The sequence below is a fragment of the Girardinichthys multiradiatus genome, chromosome 2, assembly GCF_021462225.1.
Source record: "Girardinichthys multiradiatus isolate DD_20200921_A chromosome 2, DD_fGirMul_XY1, whole genome shotgun sequence".
In the NCBI taxonomy this organism is placed as follows: Eukaryota; Metazoa; Chordata; class Actinopteri; order Cyprinodontiformes; family Goodeidae; genus Girardinichthys; species Girardinichthys multiradiatus.
The window spans coordinates 33198406-33216481 of record NC_061795.1 but is presented as its reverse complement, the minus strand read 5'-3'; the positions used below and the strand labels follow the sequence as shown (position 1 = coordinate 33216481).

Below are 18076 nucleotides of genomic sequence, written 5' to 3'. Positions count from 1 at the left end.
AGCTGCTGGTGTTGGTCCACTGTGTTTTATCAAGGGCAGGGTCAATGCAGCAAGCTATCAGGAGATTTTGGAGCACTTCATGCTTCCATCTGCTGAAAAGCTTTATGGAGATGAAGATTTCATTTTTCAGCACGACCTGGCACCTGTTCACAGTGCCAAAACCACTGGTAAATGGTTTACTGACCATGGTATCACTGTGCTCAATAGGCCTGCCAACTCTCCTGACCTGAACCCCATAGAGAATCTGTGGGATATTGTGAAGAGAACGTTGAGAGACTCAAGACCCAACACTCTGGATGAGCTAAAGGCCGCTGTCGAAGCATCCTGGGCCTCCATAAGACCTCAGCAGTGCCACAGGCTGATTGCCTCCATGCCACGCCGCATTGAAGCAGTCATTTCTGCAAAAGGATTCCCGACCAAGTATTGAGTGCATAACTGTACATGATTATTTGAAGGTTAACGTTTTTTGTATTAAAAACACTTTTCTTTTATTGGTCGGATGAAATATGCTAATTTTGTGAGATAGGAATTTTGGGTTTTCATGAGCTGTATGCCAAAATCATCCGTATTAAGACAATAAAAGACCTGAAATATTTCTGTTAGTGTGCAATGAATCTAAAATATATGAATGTTAAATTTTCATCATGACATTATGGAAAATAATGAACTTTATCACAATATGCTAATATTTTGAGAAGGACCTGTATATGGAGGCAGTCAGGGGAGTTTCCCTGCTTCCAGCAGCTAGGCTCTCTGACACCAACTTAGCTTGACAGCTAGCACTGGGAACGTCCGAACCGAACTAGCTGGCCGTGTCTTACACGGTCTCTACGTCATGGATCTCAACGGCATCCTCTCCCAGCTTGAAAGTGCAAACGAAAAGGACACAGAGAGGCTTTTACATCGTTACAGTCAAGAGGTAAGTCAGGGGTTTGGTCAGATTTTATTCAACCAAAACAAACTGGGTGCTAACGCTAGTTAGCTAGCTGGTGAGCTAGCTTCACATCTTGTGTTGCTTGCTCTGAAGAAATGTGACGTGCGGTCTGTCAAATGACTTTAAAGCTTTACTCAATCCACACCGTGTCTGGGAACTATTAAACAAGATAGGAAAAATGGGAAATAAACTAATAACATAGCTGTAATCGATATGCTGCCTGCCGACAAGACTAGCCACTTGATGTTTCTAATGGAAATCTCTGGTACAACTACTGTTTATGTTCAATGCAGCTTATAAAAACAAAAGCAAAAGAACAGAGAAAAAAGAATGAGGTTAAAAACACGCAATACTTTAAAACAATAATAGTACAAATTAAGGCAGCACATGAGAACAAAAAGTTAAAAAGACAATTTAAACAAAAAGTTTAGATAGAAATGAACATGTAAAGTAATATTTAACCTTCATGAGAAAGCTGCAGTCAACGGTAATGTTTTCAGTCTTGATTTAAAGGAGCTAACAGTTTCTGCACATCTTAGGTTTTCAGGGAGTTTGATCCAGAGCATAGAAATGAAAGGCTGACTTTGGTATTTTATTCTGGTGCTGGGAACACTCGAATGACATGAGTGATGGTTTATAGTGGTTTATAACCCATCAACATGATTCAAAATTCTACCTTTTTATAATCGGAGAGCCAGAGTGGGGATTTAAGGAATGTAGTGATATGATGTATTTTCCTGGTTTTGGTCAGGACCTTGGGAGCAGCCTTTTGGATAGACAGAAAAGAGGAAAATTGACCAGGACAGAAATGGAGACAAACACAGAAGCATTTATGGTATACTGCAGTTAAATTAAGTGAACTATAAAATCCCACCATGAGCATACACACAGCAGTGGGTGACTGTGAGGAAATACAATCCTTTCTAACAAGAAGAAACCTCCAGCAGCACAGACAGATACAGAAGGGCTGGGTGTGGCCTACTCCCTGTTAGAAAGAAAAACACATACTGAGTGAAGTGAAAGTAGGAAAGATATGAAACGTGCTCAATGAAAACCTTTTTTGTTTCAGAACACTCAGACCTTCACGTTTGACCAAAAAGAAGAAGCCCTGCGGATTGTGAGTACATCGTAGCTGAGCAGGTTGTTATTAGATAATGTAATGTTTCTTGTACAGTGATTACAGTCTTCCTCACTGTCCATCTTATAATTTAGAAACTCTGTCAGAGTGTGTTGACGGTACTTGGGAGACAGGTGCAGCCCAGCTGTCAGAAGACATGTCTGGAAACACTTCGCATCCTGTCCAGAGACAAGCGTGTCCTGGGACCTGTAGCCACCGTGGAGGGCATGCTGGTTTTGACTGGGATGGCGATGCTGCGTACCGGAGAGGAGGACTGGCATAAGCAGGAAACCACTCAGGATGGTTTACAGTCTGAGGAGGAGAAGAGGGTGGTCGTGGAGGCATTAAAGTGCCTATGCAACGTTGTGTATAACAGTGCTGCAGCTCAGCAGGTTTGTGTAGATATCCAGCTCGCTAGCAGCCTTTGTGCCAGCTTGCGCTTCGCCCACACATGGCAACATGAGGTGGGCCTGTTTATCCTGCGCCTCTTCTTCTTGTTGTCTGCCCTGCGACCTGATGTGAGAGGAGTACTGAGGAAAGACTGTCAGGCTGTGAGACTGCTGACAGAGGTCCTGGAGCACACTCTGTACGTGCACTGGGTTGGTACCTATGAAGCCGCTCGACCAGAACCACAGGATCTGCCCCTGCCTGCAGAGAACAACGAGCGAGCGATGGAAGCTCTTAAAGCCTTGTTCAACCTCACACTCTCAGAAAGTCGGAACGAGGTGAGTATTTTATGCTAACAAGGTCAACATCTGGGTTTCTTTGCTAAGAACTAAATGAAAAACTATGTTTTTTCACACTGGGGACTGTTAAAAATGTGTCACTTTTGTGGCGATTGGCAAGAATAAATATTTTTCTGAGGCCCTTTTTTAGCTTTAGAAATTACTGAGAAAGAATTAGTCTTTGGTAAAAGGTAGATTACTCAGGTAAACTTCTTGATACCACTTGTTGCATCTTCTTTCTGTTTCCAGAAAGAATCTGTATTATACCATACCACTTTATTTCTTAAGCACTTAAAAACAACATCACTACTGACCAAAGTGCTGTACAAAAATACACGACGGAACAGGAATAAAACTATAAGAAAATACACCTGATACATTGAAAAAGTACAACATTAAGACAGTGATGCTAGATCACTCTGGGTTAAAAGCCAAAGAGAAACAAATTTGTTTTTAAACGAGTTTTAAAAACAGCAAGGGAAGGAGCCTGCCTGACATTCAGTGCCAGCTCATTCCACAATTTAAAAACCCACACTGCAAAGGCCCTGTGTCCTCTAGTTTTATAAAGTGTCTTCAGGAATGCCAAAAGCATCTGATCACATGATCTGAGAGCACGCAAAGGCATATAGGGTTGAAGCAGCTCAGACATAGAAAAAGGAGTAAGACCGTTAATAGAATTTTAAAATGGATCTGGAACTGAACGGGAAGCCAATGAAGGGACGCCAGAATCGGAGTTATGTGCTCTTGTTTACTTGTACCAGTTAAAAATCGAGCAGCAGCATTTTGTACCAGCTGTAAACGAGAGAGGGAGGCCTGGCTAACTCCAATCAAAAGAAAGTTATAGTAATCCAGGTGTGAGGTAATAAAAGCATGGTTTCACTGTCTGTAGGTGGCGTCTAGGAAGCAGGGATTTAATTTTTGACAGGCGCCTCAACTGAAAATAAGAAGACTTAACCACAGCGTTGATGTACCAGTCAAATTTTACGCTGGGGTCAATTTTTACCCCTAAATTACTAACACTGGGTTTTGCATATTGGGCCAAAGGGGAATAGTCAAATGTGGGGATACAGCTAGGACCACTGGATTTGAAAATCATAACCTCAGTCTTTTTTTCATTAAAACAGAAAAAATTCTGTGTCATCCATCCCTTAATGTCATCAAGACAGTCCAGGAGAGGCTGAGTGCCATTTTTAGAGGAAAGTTAACTTGACAATCATCAACATATAAATGAAATGGTACGCCATGCTTTCTAAAAATAGAACCAAGTGGCAACAAATAAAGCAAAACAGAAGAGGACCAAGAATAGAGCCCTGAGGTACCCCAAGGGAAGGGCAGCAGAACCAGAGGTAAAATCACCCATCATCACACTGAAACTCCTATCAGAAAGGTAGGACCTAAACCATTTCGTAGCTGAATCAGTGATGCCCACCCACTGCTTCAGTCTGGAGATGAGGATGTCATGGTCCACTGTATCAGAAGCAGCTGTTAAATCTAAAAGCAGAAGTTAAACACAATTCCCAGAATGCAACGTTAAAAATATGTCATTAAAACCCCTTAAAAGAGTAGATTCGGTGCTGTGGTACATTTTGAATCCAGACTGGAACACTTCCAAAATTCTAGATTCATCCAGGAAAGCCTTAAGCTGGGTGTAAACAATTTGTTCCAGAATTTTGGAAAGAAAAGTAATTTTACAAGTACTTAACATACTTAAGTACTTGTAAGTGATATTGTTTTAAAAGCGTTATAGTCATTTAGATTTAAGAACACCCCATCAAATATTTGGTTATTTCAAAAGAAACGTTTACATGTCGATGTTTAAGCTTTCTTGTTTATTTTTTTTACAGGCAAACACCCAAAATTTTACATTGTTTTAAACAAAAGATATTGTTGTGATTATGAATATGAATATATTATTTAATATTTAATATTAATACATTAATAATTTATTAAATACTATTTCGGTCTGTTAAGGGTACCCATGGCTGTGGTCCCAACAATATAAACAAAAATGTGTATTCTCACCTAATAATAGAGTTTGGGAAGCTTGTCAGTTTTGAAATCACCAAACAAAGATTAAACTGTTTGGAAATGATAAAATAAGTTGTCTGGTTAGAGATTCCACACAGCTCCAACATCTGTTTGAGTTGCAGCAACAACAAGCCATTCTTTCTTCCCATTTATAATCAGCTAATTAGTGTGTACCAGTGTGTCCCAGACTGTAAGGTCTAATCCACTAACATAATTTCCAGCTTTCATCTATAGGTTAAAATCACTTTAGTGAGACACTTTCTGTAGCCATCTACCTGGCGCCTACACCAGTCTGATGAACATTTTCCCCACTCCTCTTTCTGTTGTGTGATATATATACAGGTCCTTCTCAAAATATTAGCATATTGTGATAAAGTTCATTATTTTCCATAATGTCATGATGAAAATTTAACATTCATATATTTTAGATTCATTGCACACTAACTGAAATATTTCAGGTCTTTTATTGTCTTAATACGGATGATTTTGGCATACAGCTCATGAAAACCCAAAATTCTTATCTCACAAAATTAGCATATTTCATCCGACCAATAAAAGAAAAATGTTTTTAATACAAAAAACGTCAACCTTCAAATAATCATGTACAGTTATGCACTCAATACTTGGTCGGGAATCCTTTTGCAGAAATGACTGCTTCAATGCGGCGTGGCATGGAGGCAATCAGCCTGTGGCACTGCTGAGGTCTTATGGAGGCCCAGGATGCTTCGATAGCGGCCTTTAGCTCATCCAGAGTGTTGGGTCTTGAGTCTCTCAACGTTCTCTTCACAATATCCCACAGATTCTCTATGGGGTTCAGGTCAGGAGAGTTGGCAGGCCTATTGAGCACAGTGATACCATGGTCAGTAAACCATTTACCAGTGGTTTTGGCACTGTGAGCAGGTGCCAGGTCGTGCTGAAAAGTGAAATCTTCATCTCCATAAAGCTTTTCAGCAGATGGAAGCATGAATGCTCCAAAATCCCCTGATAGCTAGCTGCATTGACCCTGCCCTTGATAAAACACAGTGGACCAACACCAGCAGCTGACACGGCACCCCAGACCATCACTGACTGTGGGTACTTGACACTGGACTTCTGGCATTTTGGCATTTCCTTCTCCCCAGTCTTCCTCCAGACTCTGGCACCTTGATTTCCGAATGACATGCAGAATTTGCTTTCATCCGAAAAAAGTACTTTGGACCACTGAGCAACAGTCCAGTGCTGCTTCTCTGTAGCCCAGGTCTGGGGAATGCGGCACCTGTAGCCCATTTCCTGCACATGCCTGTGCACGGTGGCTCTGGATGTTTCTACTCCAGACTCAGTCCACTGCTTCCGCAGGTCCCCCAAGGTCTGGAATCGGCCCTTCTCCACAATCTTCCTCAGGGTCCGGTCACCTCTTCTCGTTGTGCAGCGTTTTCTGCCACACTTTTTCCTTCCCACAGACTTCCCACTGAGGTGCCTTGATACAGCACTCTGGGAACAGCCTATTCGTTCAGAAATTTCTTTCTGTGTCTTACCCTCTTGCTTGAGGGTGTCAATAGTGGTCTTCTGGACAGCAGTCAGGTCGGCAACCATGATTGGGGTTTTGAGTGATGAACCAGGCTGGGAGTTTTAAAGGCCTCAGGAATCTTTTGCAGGTGTTTAGAGTTAACTCGTTGATTCAGATGATTAGGTTCATAGCTCATTTAGAGACCATTTTAATGATATGCTAATTTTGTGAGATAGGAATTTTGGGTTTTCATGAGCTGTATGCCAAAATCATCCATATTAAGACAATAAAAGACCTGAAATATTTCAGTTAGTGTGCAATGAATCTAAAATATATGAATGTTAAATTTTCATCATGACATTATGGAAAATAATGAACTTTATCACAATATGCTAATATTTTGAGAAGGACCTGTAGCTACTGACTGAGCTTTTACTGTGACTAACTATGTCCTTTCAGACTCTAACCTTGAAAACTGGCTCAGAGTTTATCTGTTCTTTCTTTCTAGGTGAAACGACTAAAGGAGCTACATCCATTAACATTTACTTTTCCTTCCCATAGAAAGTACTCCTGGATCAGTGCTTCTTTGTTCTCTTTGTGTCTCTGCTCTGTTCTCTCAAACCCCCAGTCGGTTGTGGCAGATGGCCGCTCACACTGAGCCTGGTTCTGCTGGAGGTTTCTTCCTGTTAAAAGGGAGTTTTTCCTCTCCACTGTCACTACATGCATGCTCAGTATGAGAGATTGCTGCAAAGTCAACGCCAGTGACTGTCCACTGTCTCTACATGCTGCAAGTCACTGACTGGATGCAATCTGCTGGGTTTCCTTAGACAGAAAAACCTTTTATCCAATTTGAATAAATAACTAACTCTGACTGCACTGTTCAATTGTTAGGATTAATTGGAATGTATGTACCTGACTGTTGTGAAGTGCCTTGAGACAACATGTGTTGTGAATTGGCGCTATATAAATAAAACTGAATTGAATTGAATTTGGACAGAGGGGGCAATGAACCACAAGGGCAACCTCTACCAACATAAGTCCAAACTGCATTAAAGATAGTTCCCAGGATTGCATTTGTTCCTGCTCTTCTCAAAGTTAATAAAGTGTTAGTTTCCTCCTTTTCACCTGCTGCTGTGACTCTTCTAGGCTCTCATTTGTTATTGTTACTGCTGCTAGGGCCTCTCACCTCCAGACTCACGTTCCTGCAGTTATTTTATTCGCCATTTTTTCCTTTATTGTTTGAAGTCGGTAATCAATGCTTGGTTTTCACAGGAGGACCACCACCAGTTCCGACTCCTAGCTGCTATCTTGCGTCACCTGTTGATGCTGAAAACTGAGACAGAGGAGAAAACAGAAGAAGCACACAGGTAGGAACCTGTTTCACTGCTCTTTATATGTCATGCTCTTACAACCTGTAAAAACACATGAAAACATATCAAAGCTTAGTCCTATGGTGCTTCTCTGGTTTAGAGTGTGTTTTAGACATTTCCCAGTGAAGCAGTTGGAACAGAGAAAGTGCATCTACAATTCTGATGAACTTCAAGAGAATAATGCAATCTCATCAACCCCTTGGTGAGATTGTGGTGATTCATTGTTGTGGTGTCAATATGACCTGGGTGTTGTGTGGAAGAGCCTGATAGAAGCAGTGGGAGCTTAGCCCTGTTGTCTGTCCCCCGTGCACCTGGCCACATTGGGCTCATTGAAAAATTAAAATCTCTTAACCTCCACAGTAGGCCGGAAATCCCCCAACTGGCTTTTTTAGCTTTCTAATTTATTGTAACTTGGTATCACAGCTGCCATGTGCATAGGATGCTACCACTCTTCTGGTTGCAACAAGAAAGGATCTCACCAAGAAACCACTAAATAGAAGAAAATAAATGCCATGTAAAGGTCCCTGCACATAGAAAACAGTCACCGGGTTCCTCATGGAAAAGGTCACATCTCCAAATTGCATAAATGTTTGCTGGGAGTCCAACACGCACCGGGAACAGGTCCGACTTAGTGCCGGCAATGCAAACCAAACTCCTGCTCCGCTTGTACAGAGACCGGATGGCCCCTAGTAAAGGGCCACCGATTCCATACTCCTGGAGCACCCCCAACAGGGCATCACGAGGGACACAGACGAATGCTTTCTCCAAGTCCACAAAACACATGTGGACCGGTTGGGCAAACTCCCATGAACCCTCGAGTACCCTGTAGAGGGTATAGAGCTGGTCCAGTGTTCCACGGCCGGGACGAAAACCACACTGCTCCTCCTGAAGCCGAGGTTCGAGTATCGGCTGGACTCTCCTCTCCAATACCCTGATGTAGGCCTTACCAGGGAGGCTGAGGAGTGTGATCCCCCTGTAGTTGGAACACACCCTCCGGTCACCCTTCTTATGAAGGGGGACCACCACCCCAGTCTGCCAATCCAGAGGCACTGTCCCCGTCCGCCACGCAATGTTGAAGAGGCTTGTCAACCATGACAGCCCTACAACATCCAAAGACTTGAGGTACTCAGGGCGGATCTCATCCAACCCCTTTGTCACCGATCCTGTTCATAACTTTTATGGACAGGATTTCTAGGCACAGCCAAGGGCCGGAGGGGGTCTGGTTTGGGGACCAGAGGATTTCGTCTCTTCTTTTTGCAGATAACGTGGTCCTGCTGGCCCCCTCTAGCCAAGACTTACAGCACACACCGGGGCGGTTCGCAGCCAAGTGTTAAGTGGCAGGGATGAAAATCAGCTCCTCCATGGTTCTCGACCGGAAAAGGGTGGCTTGTCCTCTTCAGGTTGGAGGGGAGTTCCTGCCTCAAGTTGAGGAGTTTAAGTATCTCGGGGTCTTGTTCACGGGTGATGGAAGAATGGAGCGGGAGATCGACAGATGGATCGGTGCGGCTGCCACAGTAATGGGGGCGCTGTGCTGGTCCGTTATGGTGAAGAGAGAGTTGCGCCGAAAAGCGAACCTCTCGATTAACCGGTCGGTCTACGTTCCTACCCTCACCTATGGCCATCAACTTTGGGTCACGACCGAAAGAACGAGATCCCGGATACAAGCGGCTGAAATGAGCTTCCTCCGTAGGGTGGCCGGGCACTCCCTTAGAGATAGGGTGAGGAGCTCAGCCATCCAGGAGGGGCTCGTAGTAGAGCTGCTGCTCCTCCACATTGAGAGGAGCCAGTTGAGGTGGCTCGGGCATCTATACCGGATGCCTCCTGGACGCCTTCCTCGGGAGGTGTTCCAGGCACGTCCCACCGGGAGGAGGCCCAGGGGACGGCCCAGGACACGCTGGAGGGACTACGTCTCTCGGCTGGCCTGGGAACGCCTTGTGCTCCCCCCGGAGGAGCTGGAGGAGGTGTCTGGGGAGAGGGACGTCTGGGCGTTTCTGCTGAGTCTGCTGCCCCCGCCACCCGGTCCCGGATAAAGCGGAAGACAACGAGTACAAATTTGCTGGGAGTCTCAGGGAAGTTGTGAGTTTTTAAGGGTGCAGTTGCTAATTTTATTTTTCATGTTGCTAAAGAGAAGCCCTTTCATCGTGTTAAGGGATTAAGGAAAAAACTGTGGGTGCGTAAACTTACCTGTATCCCTTCATGTTGCTGATAAGCTGATGAAAGTACTGCTTGTTCTTTCTCCTTCACAGCAAGGCTGAAACATATGGTGGAGCTGAAGAAACCTCTCGTATAAATATTGAAGTTCTTCAGATTGTGAGGAATCTTAGTGCAGGAGTGATACCTGTGGTGGTAATCTTTGTGACTGGATTGCCAGAAAGCAGCAGGCACATATGTGCCAAGTACTGATATTGCAGCAGGGTCATGCTTGCCTTTACAAATAAAGGAGGTTGTCCAAATTTGCTTTGATGCTCTGATGTTTGAATAGTCCTGGAGATCTTGGAGTCGATGAGGTGGTCTTAATTCAGTAAGAAAGGGGCCAATTGCAGTTGAGAACATGACAAACTCAACCCAAACCGAATAAAACAAAAAAGTCTTATTTTTAACCTTTTACTTCATAATTTTCTAAAGCTTCTGATTTTGCTTTTATGATCTCAAATGTTGGTGTATGAGTGAGTGTGTGCGTGGTTGTCTGTGTGTTGCCCCGCGATGGGCTGGCGACCTGTCCAGGGTGTACCCCGCCTTTCGCCCATAGACTGCTGGAGATAGGCACCAGCTCCCCCGTGACCCACTATGGAATAAGCGGTAGAAAATGACTGACTGACTGACTGATCTCAAATGTTTTGCATATAAAAAAATGCTTTTGTTGACCCATTTTAGCCACGCTGTCAACCTGCTTAACAACCTGCCCGTATCCTGCCTGGATGTGTTAATCGATGTGCCCGTCCAGGGCGGCGTGGAGGAGTACGGCGGGAAAAACATGGAAGCAGTTCAGGTGTTACTGGACTTCATGGAGAGGAGAATCGACAAGGTAAAGTTCCTTGTCGAGGTAAATATTAACATTCTATATTAGCTATAGTGTTTCATCATTAGCTCCTGCAAAGAAAAACACTTTAATGAGGCTATTCCTGCACACAGGAGTATGCTTTTGAGGTCTTCAACTTGCTGAATAAAGTTGCTTCATAAATATGGTTTGGTTACGTCCATTATGTTCTGTTAGCACCAGTAGCTGCAGGGCTGTCTGTATCGCAGACCCATCCTGCTTCTTTTTAGTTTGAGTCTCTCAGGCTAATGGTGCTGCTCCGAGAAAATGTTTAATGTGCTTATATGAGTCCATTAAATATTTATCAGCAGGAGTTATCTTGTTCTGCATACGTCATAATTCGTTATAATTTATGAGTCAGCTGACCCAATCAAGGGTTAGAACAAAAATCAGTTGAAATAGGAGGTAATTTATTTTTCTCTTTAATTCATCAAAATACCTAAATGCCAAGAGAAGTACATTGCGATGGAAGCTTGAGTAGGAAGCATGGGAACCTAATGGTTTGTTTTGACTAAAGGAACAAAATGAAAGTAGGTCTGGAGGAAATGTTAACAGCTTGGTACGAATCGATCAACCTGGAGCCCCCTGTGACCCAAACTATTACAGTTACCTGATCTTTGGCAGCATCATGTTGGTTGGGCGTTTTGCTGTAACAGACTGTTTTGCTTTACCAAATAAATAGCATCACGAGGAAAGAACATCAAGTTGAGATGTTGAAGCAACATCTCAATCCATCCTTGTGTTAACAAGGTGGTCGACAAACCTCATTTGGTTACACTGGTTCTGTCAGGAGGAATGGGCCAAAATCTGTGCACATTATTCCAAGAAGTGTTTAACCCAACTTACACGGTTTAACAAAGTTAATGTTTTTTGGTATTATGGATCACCCTTGGGTGACTAGCAGTGAAAACACATCTTGTCTTATTATTAAACTATATGAAAAAATCTGGTTTTAATTGTAAAAAACATTTAATTAATTTCTTGGTTAACAAAGTTGCATTCGATCCTGTTATAGTTTTTGTCACTTTTTGTTTTGTCGTATATAAGTAAGAAAATTAAAGCTTTGTTTAGTTACAGAGTTCATGGAACAGTACTTGCTAATGCGTTTCCAGTTTTTCTTTTAACCATTCAATCTTTACATCATCTGTGTGGTCCTCAGTGAATAGTTTGCTGTCTTGTCCACAAAGGGCTCCAACTACAAAGAGGGTTTGACTCCAGTACTCAGCCTGTTAACTGAAGGATCCAGATGCCACAGAGAGATCCGCAGATTTATCAAAACTCAGGTAATGCTGCAAACCAACCCGTGCTAAACAACTAAATATAGTGAGGATTGCTCGGCAATAATAACAAACTGTTCTACATTGTAGGTACTTCCTCCACTGAAGGATGTGAAGATCAGGCCCGAAGTGGGCACCACCATCAGAAACAAGCTGGTTCGCCTCATGACACATGTGGACATGGGTGTGAAGCAGACGGCCGCAGAGTTTCTGTTTGTCCTCTGCAAAGAGAGTGGTGAGTGAAGATGGGTGAGACACGTTGGACACTGCGGCTCAGCGAGAGTGTAGCTGTGACATTTATGCCTGGTTTCAGTTTATGAAATATGTATCAGCTTTTATGTCACGTCGCCTTTCAGTGGACAATCTTTTGAAGTACACGGGATACGGAAACGCAGCAGGTCTCCTGGTGGCTCGGGGGCTTCTGGCCGGAGGGAGAGGAGAGACTCAGTACTCCGAGGATGAAGACTCGGACACGGAGGAATACAAGTCTGCCAAGCCTTTGTGAGTTACTCGGAAGGCCAGTATCCACTTGTTCATTAGTGAGAAAATAGTTTTGCAGATGTACATTAGGCTCTTTAATTTTGCCATTTCTAGCATTAACCCCATTACTGGTCATGTGGAGGAGCCGATGCCAAACCCTATTGAAGAGATGACGGAGGAGCAGAAGGAGTATGAAGCTGAGAAACTGGCCAATATGTTCGACAAGTTGTCAAGGTAAGATTCTAAAGCAAAAGGGGGCATATAGCACTTCTAAAAGTGTTGTTTTAACGGCAAGAAAGGTACAGTTTTAAAGTATGACAGACATAAAGCCCCTGCATAATTAGCACCCCTGTTAAAAATGTGGGCAAAGCCCCTAAAATAAATTGTTGTTATGGAGACCCGGTGAGCCCAAAATGCCAACCTTGGTTGTTGTTCACCGATGGTGAGCTTTGGAGATGTTCTAACCTTGTTCACTATCCTTCATATTCTGTTCTCCCGTAATAAACTTGGCTCCTCATCCAGCCTCGTTTGTCAACGGCTTCTATGCATAGTACTGGTAAAATCTGGTACCAGTGAATCATTTCTTAACATGGGATTTTTCTCTCCTGTTGGAATAAAGGTGCGCAAATTAAAGGTTCGGTCATTCTCAACTTTTCATGGTGAACTTGTTATTGTAATTAGTTGTTTAGGGAATCGGATTGTACATTTTCCTTTCTCCTCCCATGACTGTTACACGTTTAACTCTTGCTTTATCTGTGCAAATTTGGTAACAGTTATAAAAGAAGATAGAGGACCACTGTTCAAAATCTACTTTTCCACCCAAATAGGCTAAAACTTTTCTGTACCTTTTTATGTTCAGCCTTCTTGTTATCTGTTAAAACTCTTGCTCTCTCTTGCCCTCTCACAACCTGAATGGACCTTGGACATTTCTCATCATGTCACACAAAGTACACCTTCCTTTCAAATAGCTTCCTGCATGCCTGTGCTCTTTCTGATTTAAATTATTAGAGCTGAAAATAGCAAAGTTTGAGCCTTTACTTTGTAACATCGTCCAGGGTTCAGGATGACATGTTCATGGATTGGAAAAAGATAGGATTCTGAGATTTGAGTAGAAGGCAACAGGGCTTCTTCTCTTACTTACTGACCTTTCACCTCTCAGAAGTGTTTCAGATGAGAGGTGAAACAAGAGAAGTCAAATTGGCTTCTTCTCAAGCACCTAGGTTTGTCACGTCCTTGATGATTGAGAATCTACACCAGCGCAGTTCACCAATCTATTTCTGAGTGCACCTCTATAAATCATATGGATGGAGTGGTCAAAACTTTATGCCAAAACAAGCTTAATTACAAGTGAAAATGGCTGTAAGTTTGGCCTCAAGTCTTCTACTCCTGAATCAGTTTGCCCAACCTTTCTAGATGGTCACAGCAGAATACAATTTGCTCGATGCCCTATAGTTGATGAGTAAACTTTGAAAAAAAGTCCTTCAATGTAAGATTTAGCCGCTGTGGAAACCATATTTAAACCGACTGCTAAAATTCAGAAGAACATTTTGACACAAAGGAGAAACATCTCAGAAGGGCTGAATGATGTTTCACTACTCGGCTGTTCGACTAATTCTGTTTTGAACAACTTTCTGCATTTGTGTTGACCTTTTCATTAGCGAGCAGAGGCTAATGTTACCTGCTAAAAGATGACTGTGAGCTTTCTCCCTGCCAACCAGTTCATCATGACAAGAATCTCCCTCTTCTACACGAGTCTTTAATTAGCCTCTGAGTGGCAGCCGTCACATTCAGTGGGAGTAAATGGGAGCTGGCCTACGCGTTGTTGCAGCATCTTTACCTCCACATTAATTATCACCTAATTGGCAAACGCAGTCGACTTGTTGGCTTTGCTTCCTTTATGTTCCTCATTGAAGTTTTTTTTTATACCTCAAGTCCTGAGTCGTGCTCGCGGAGCCACTCGCTGGCCAGACGTGAAGAAAACTGACACACAGGTGCAAACTAGACAAACCAATTTGGGTGGAACGTGGATAAAGAGGAAGAGCTGAATAAAAACGGAGACATAAGAGAGCCGACCTCATCATTGTTGGCCGTTGAGCCATAATGAGACACGTGCACCCAGAATAAGAAGATTCCTCCTCTAAGGCTGCGTCGTCTTTCTTCTCTTTCCAGGTAAAGAGAGAGGTGCTTCCGTCAGTTTAGGTGCTAAGGAGATCGCTCAGCGGCCTCCAAGAATGTGCTCTACTGGCTGCGCTACTGGTCCTCTAATTAGGCCATACATCCCAACCCCTTCACACCTGCCAGACCCTCACTCCTCTATCACTCCTGAGAAGGAGAGATGATATATATATTTTTTTCTAATTAGAAATTACAGTGTTAAATGTTGGATTAACCCCATTCTCATGTATTTCCCACACTAAATCACTTTTGCTTTCAGGAATCTGTCTTTTGTGTTTGAATCTGTCAAATTAATGCTTAAGGATCCTATTTTAAGCTGTTAATAATTCCCAGATGGATCATCTTGGAGGAAGCAGTGACACACACAGTGCAGGTATAATTGGATTAGGATAAAGGGTTAGTGTTGGCTTTGAGGAGATTAGTTTGAGCACTGATCCTGTAATTAAACTGCCACAGGAAGGGAGAGGGGGAGAGGATGGCCAGACAGGCCTGATTGTCCATGAACGGGTCAGGAGAGGGGGTTTGTATGAGGGTCCTCCAGTTTGCGTATGAATAAGATCAAATTCAAGGCCCTAGTTAAGTCTGTCCAGAGATACAAAGAAGCCCGAGCAGAGTTTTGAGCATTTAGATTTTTCAGTCCTGCGTTAGCACTCTTCGTCTGATTCTTCATGTCTCTTCTTCTCCACAGGCAGAACGTGATCAGGCCAATGGGCGTCAGGCCAGACGGAACGTTGGCGCCACTCGAAGAGACTCTCATTGGTCGACCTGAAGAAAACTCTGATACAGACTCTGACTAGTGCACTTCACGTCTAGGCCACGGTTTCCAGAGCTGGGTCCTCTTTAAGATTATCAGTGAAACTAAACTGTGACATGCTGCACTTACACATTTTACATGTACCTGACTGACAGATATATAAAACTATCCTGGACTCCAACGTTACTTTTTAACCCGTGAAGTCCAGATTGTCATCAGGGGGTTCCACTTGGTGTGTTAAGAGAAGAAGTACTTTGTTGTAGAATAATCTGGAACACCCAGATTACTGTGATGAGTTTAACTGTAAAATACCGAACCACAGGCAGATTATTTGGCATGTTAATGATGGAAAACAAGAAATATAACTTTATAAGTCTGTCAGGCATAGTTCTTCTGCTTCTTGCAGAATTATTAATTGCTAAAGTGTCTTGCAAAAGTATTCATACCCCTTGAAGTTTGCTTTTTGTCAGGTTACAACCACAAACTTAAATGTAGTTTATGTGATAGACATAAAGATAGATGGGATTTAAAATCTTAAAAGTGCATTGTGCATTTGGGTTCAGTCCACGGGTCAATACATTCTAGAACCACCTTTGCAGCAGTTACAGCTACAAGTCTTTTGGGGTATATATTTACCAGCTTTGCACATCTAGAGACTGAACGTCTTTATAAAATAGCTCAAGCTCAGTCAGATTGGGTGGACAGCATCTATAAACATTCATTTTCAGCTCTTGCCACAGATTCTTAAACAGGTTTAGGTCTGAACTTTGACTGGGCCATTCTAACACACAAATGTACTTTGATTTAAACCATTCCATTGTAGCTCTGGCTGTATGTTTAGGGTTGATGTTGCGCTGGAAGGGGAACGTCTGCCCCATGTGTTGTAGAGCCCCAAACACGTTTGCCCATCAACTCTGACCAGCTTCCCTGTCCCTGCTGAAGAAAAGCATCACTACAGCAAGATACTGCCACCACTTTGGGGACGGGGAAGTACATGCATAGTTAGTTTTTCACCAATATTAAATAAACTCAGTATTTATAATTTCAGGAGACATCTGTATTCCCCCTGAGTTTAAAATGCACACAGATTGACTGTTTAATAATTAGGTGACTTCTGCAGGCAATTGTTTGCACTCAGCTTTATTTAGAGGTATCCTTTACTTCACAATTTACCTTTAACTTCACAATAATGCACTACTTTGTGTTGGTCTATTATAAAATACACCATTTGTGCTTGTAATATGACAAAATATGGAGACACTCAAGGGGGGTATGATTACTTTTGTAAGGCACCTTATATGTTGTATGGGTGCCTACTTTGGTGCAAATACAAAATCAATGAAATATGTCTAAAGTGATGGGGCTATTTGACAATAGCCCCTGAAAGCGAGTGCGGTTAATTTTGTCCCTTTTGCAGTTCATACCTTTGTAGTTTTGGTCGATCATGTGTCAAAACGTATCCACCATGACAGACAACAGCTTCAACTGGTTTTCTATATTCTACTCATAACCCTCTGTAAGGAAATTGGGATTTTGATTGAGGTTGATCAGGGGTCATAGTCTGTCATGTCACCTGGTCCACAAAGAATGAAAAAAGGGTTCAATAAAAGGTTTTCACAAATTAATCTACCATAAATTTTAATTATAAGATTGAAGGTGGTTTTTGTACATGTGTGTGAAATGGAAGTAAGGGGTGAATTGGTCTGGAGCCCTGAAGGCTGTTGCTGTTATTAAGTAGCTACAGGCTGTCAGTCACTCAGAATTCATTTGAGGCCTTTATGGTTAACTGTTGCCTCCTTAAGTTATGAAACAAAAATCATATTTTTTGCTGGTTTTTTAGTTTTGTTTTATTGTGAAAACAGGTGCCAGGTTTTATATGTTAAAATCATTCCTTTTGTCTCTGCTTGTTTGGTTCCTCACATTCTTTATGTTCTGGTAGGTTGTTAGTCGGTTAGGTGGAACCATAATTAAACACTGGACAGTTAACCACTCCCTTGGTTTGAAGTCTCACCACCCATGCAGAACTGAGGATTATTGTGAAATCAGACAGCTCAGTCACAACCTTTCCACCATGAATGTTGCACACCAGTTTGCCACCAAGGAAACTTTTTAAATTCAGGGCTCGTTAGCTAACATACATTTGCTTTTTAAGCAGTTTAAAGTGAACGTGGTTTAATATGTAGTTGCTAAATTTAGGAAAGCACACTTATTGTGGACTTTTGATGAAATGTTTAAACTGCAATGATTGTTTTTAATCAAATTGCTTTTGCCAAATCTGCACGGTGATTAAATCAAATGTTATTTTTGTCCCCTTTGAAAAACGTTCATTTTTATATAAATGTATATGCTCTTGTGCAAGTGTAAGCCTAAAGCTGTTGGTTGGTACAGTAACAGGTTCAGTTCCTCACAATTTTACTGTAACTGCGATGCTTTGAAGCCTAGTCCGATTTGTTATATTTTCTTACCATTATGTTTTTGTATGTTTTGTATTGAAACTGCTTTGCTTTAAGTTATGCTGTTATTTTCCTACACAATCATCCTGGGATACTTTTTAAAAATTGCATGAACGTGGGGAGAATATTTTATTTGTTCTTTTTGCACTTTTTTTGTGTACCGTAGGCAGCACTACTTTATTGTGTGAGGCTTTTCCACTGAAAGGTTAATAAAGTGAAGAACAAAACCCGACTGTTTTA

The 18076-nt window shown here is 42.3% G+C and overlaps 1 protein-coding gene across 2 annotated transcripts; it reads left to right on the top strand.

The window, feature by feature from the left end:
- The first annotated feature begins 732 nt into the window (after positions 1 to 732).
- ric8b (RIC8 guanine nucleotide exchange factor B) lies at positions 733 to 18068 on the top strand. Of its 2 annotated transcripts, none has more exons than XM_047388790.1 (9): positions 733 to 919; positions 2004 to 2051; positions 2147 to 2776; positions 7563 to 7657; positions 10535 to 10703; positions 11885 to 11980; positions 12065 to 12209; positions 12331 to 12688; positions 15318 to 18068. In XM_047388790.1, exons 1-8 carry the CDS (start codon positions 836 to 838, stop codon positions 12477 to 12479), a joined length of 1416 nt encoding a protein of 471 aa, XP_047244746.1. In that variant the 5' UTR covers positions 733 to 835; the 3' UTR covers positions 12480 to 12688; positions 15318 to 18068. The 2 variants fall into 2 exon arrangements, with proteins under 2 accessions (XP_047244746.1, XP_047244755.1); XM_047388799.1 differs by having other exon boundaries at positions 734 to 919; positions 10535 to 10685.
- The last annotated feature ends 8 nt before the right edge of the window (positions 18069 to 18076 follow it).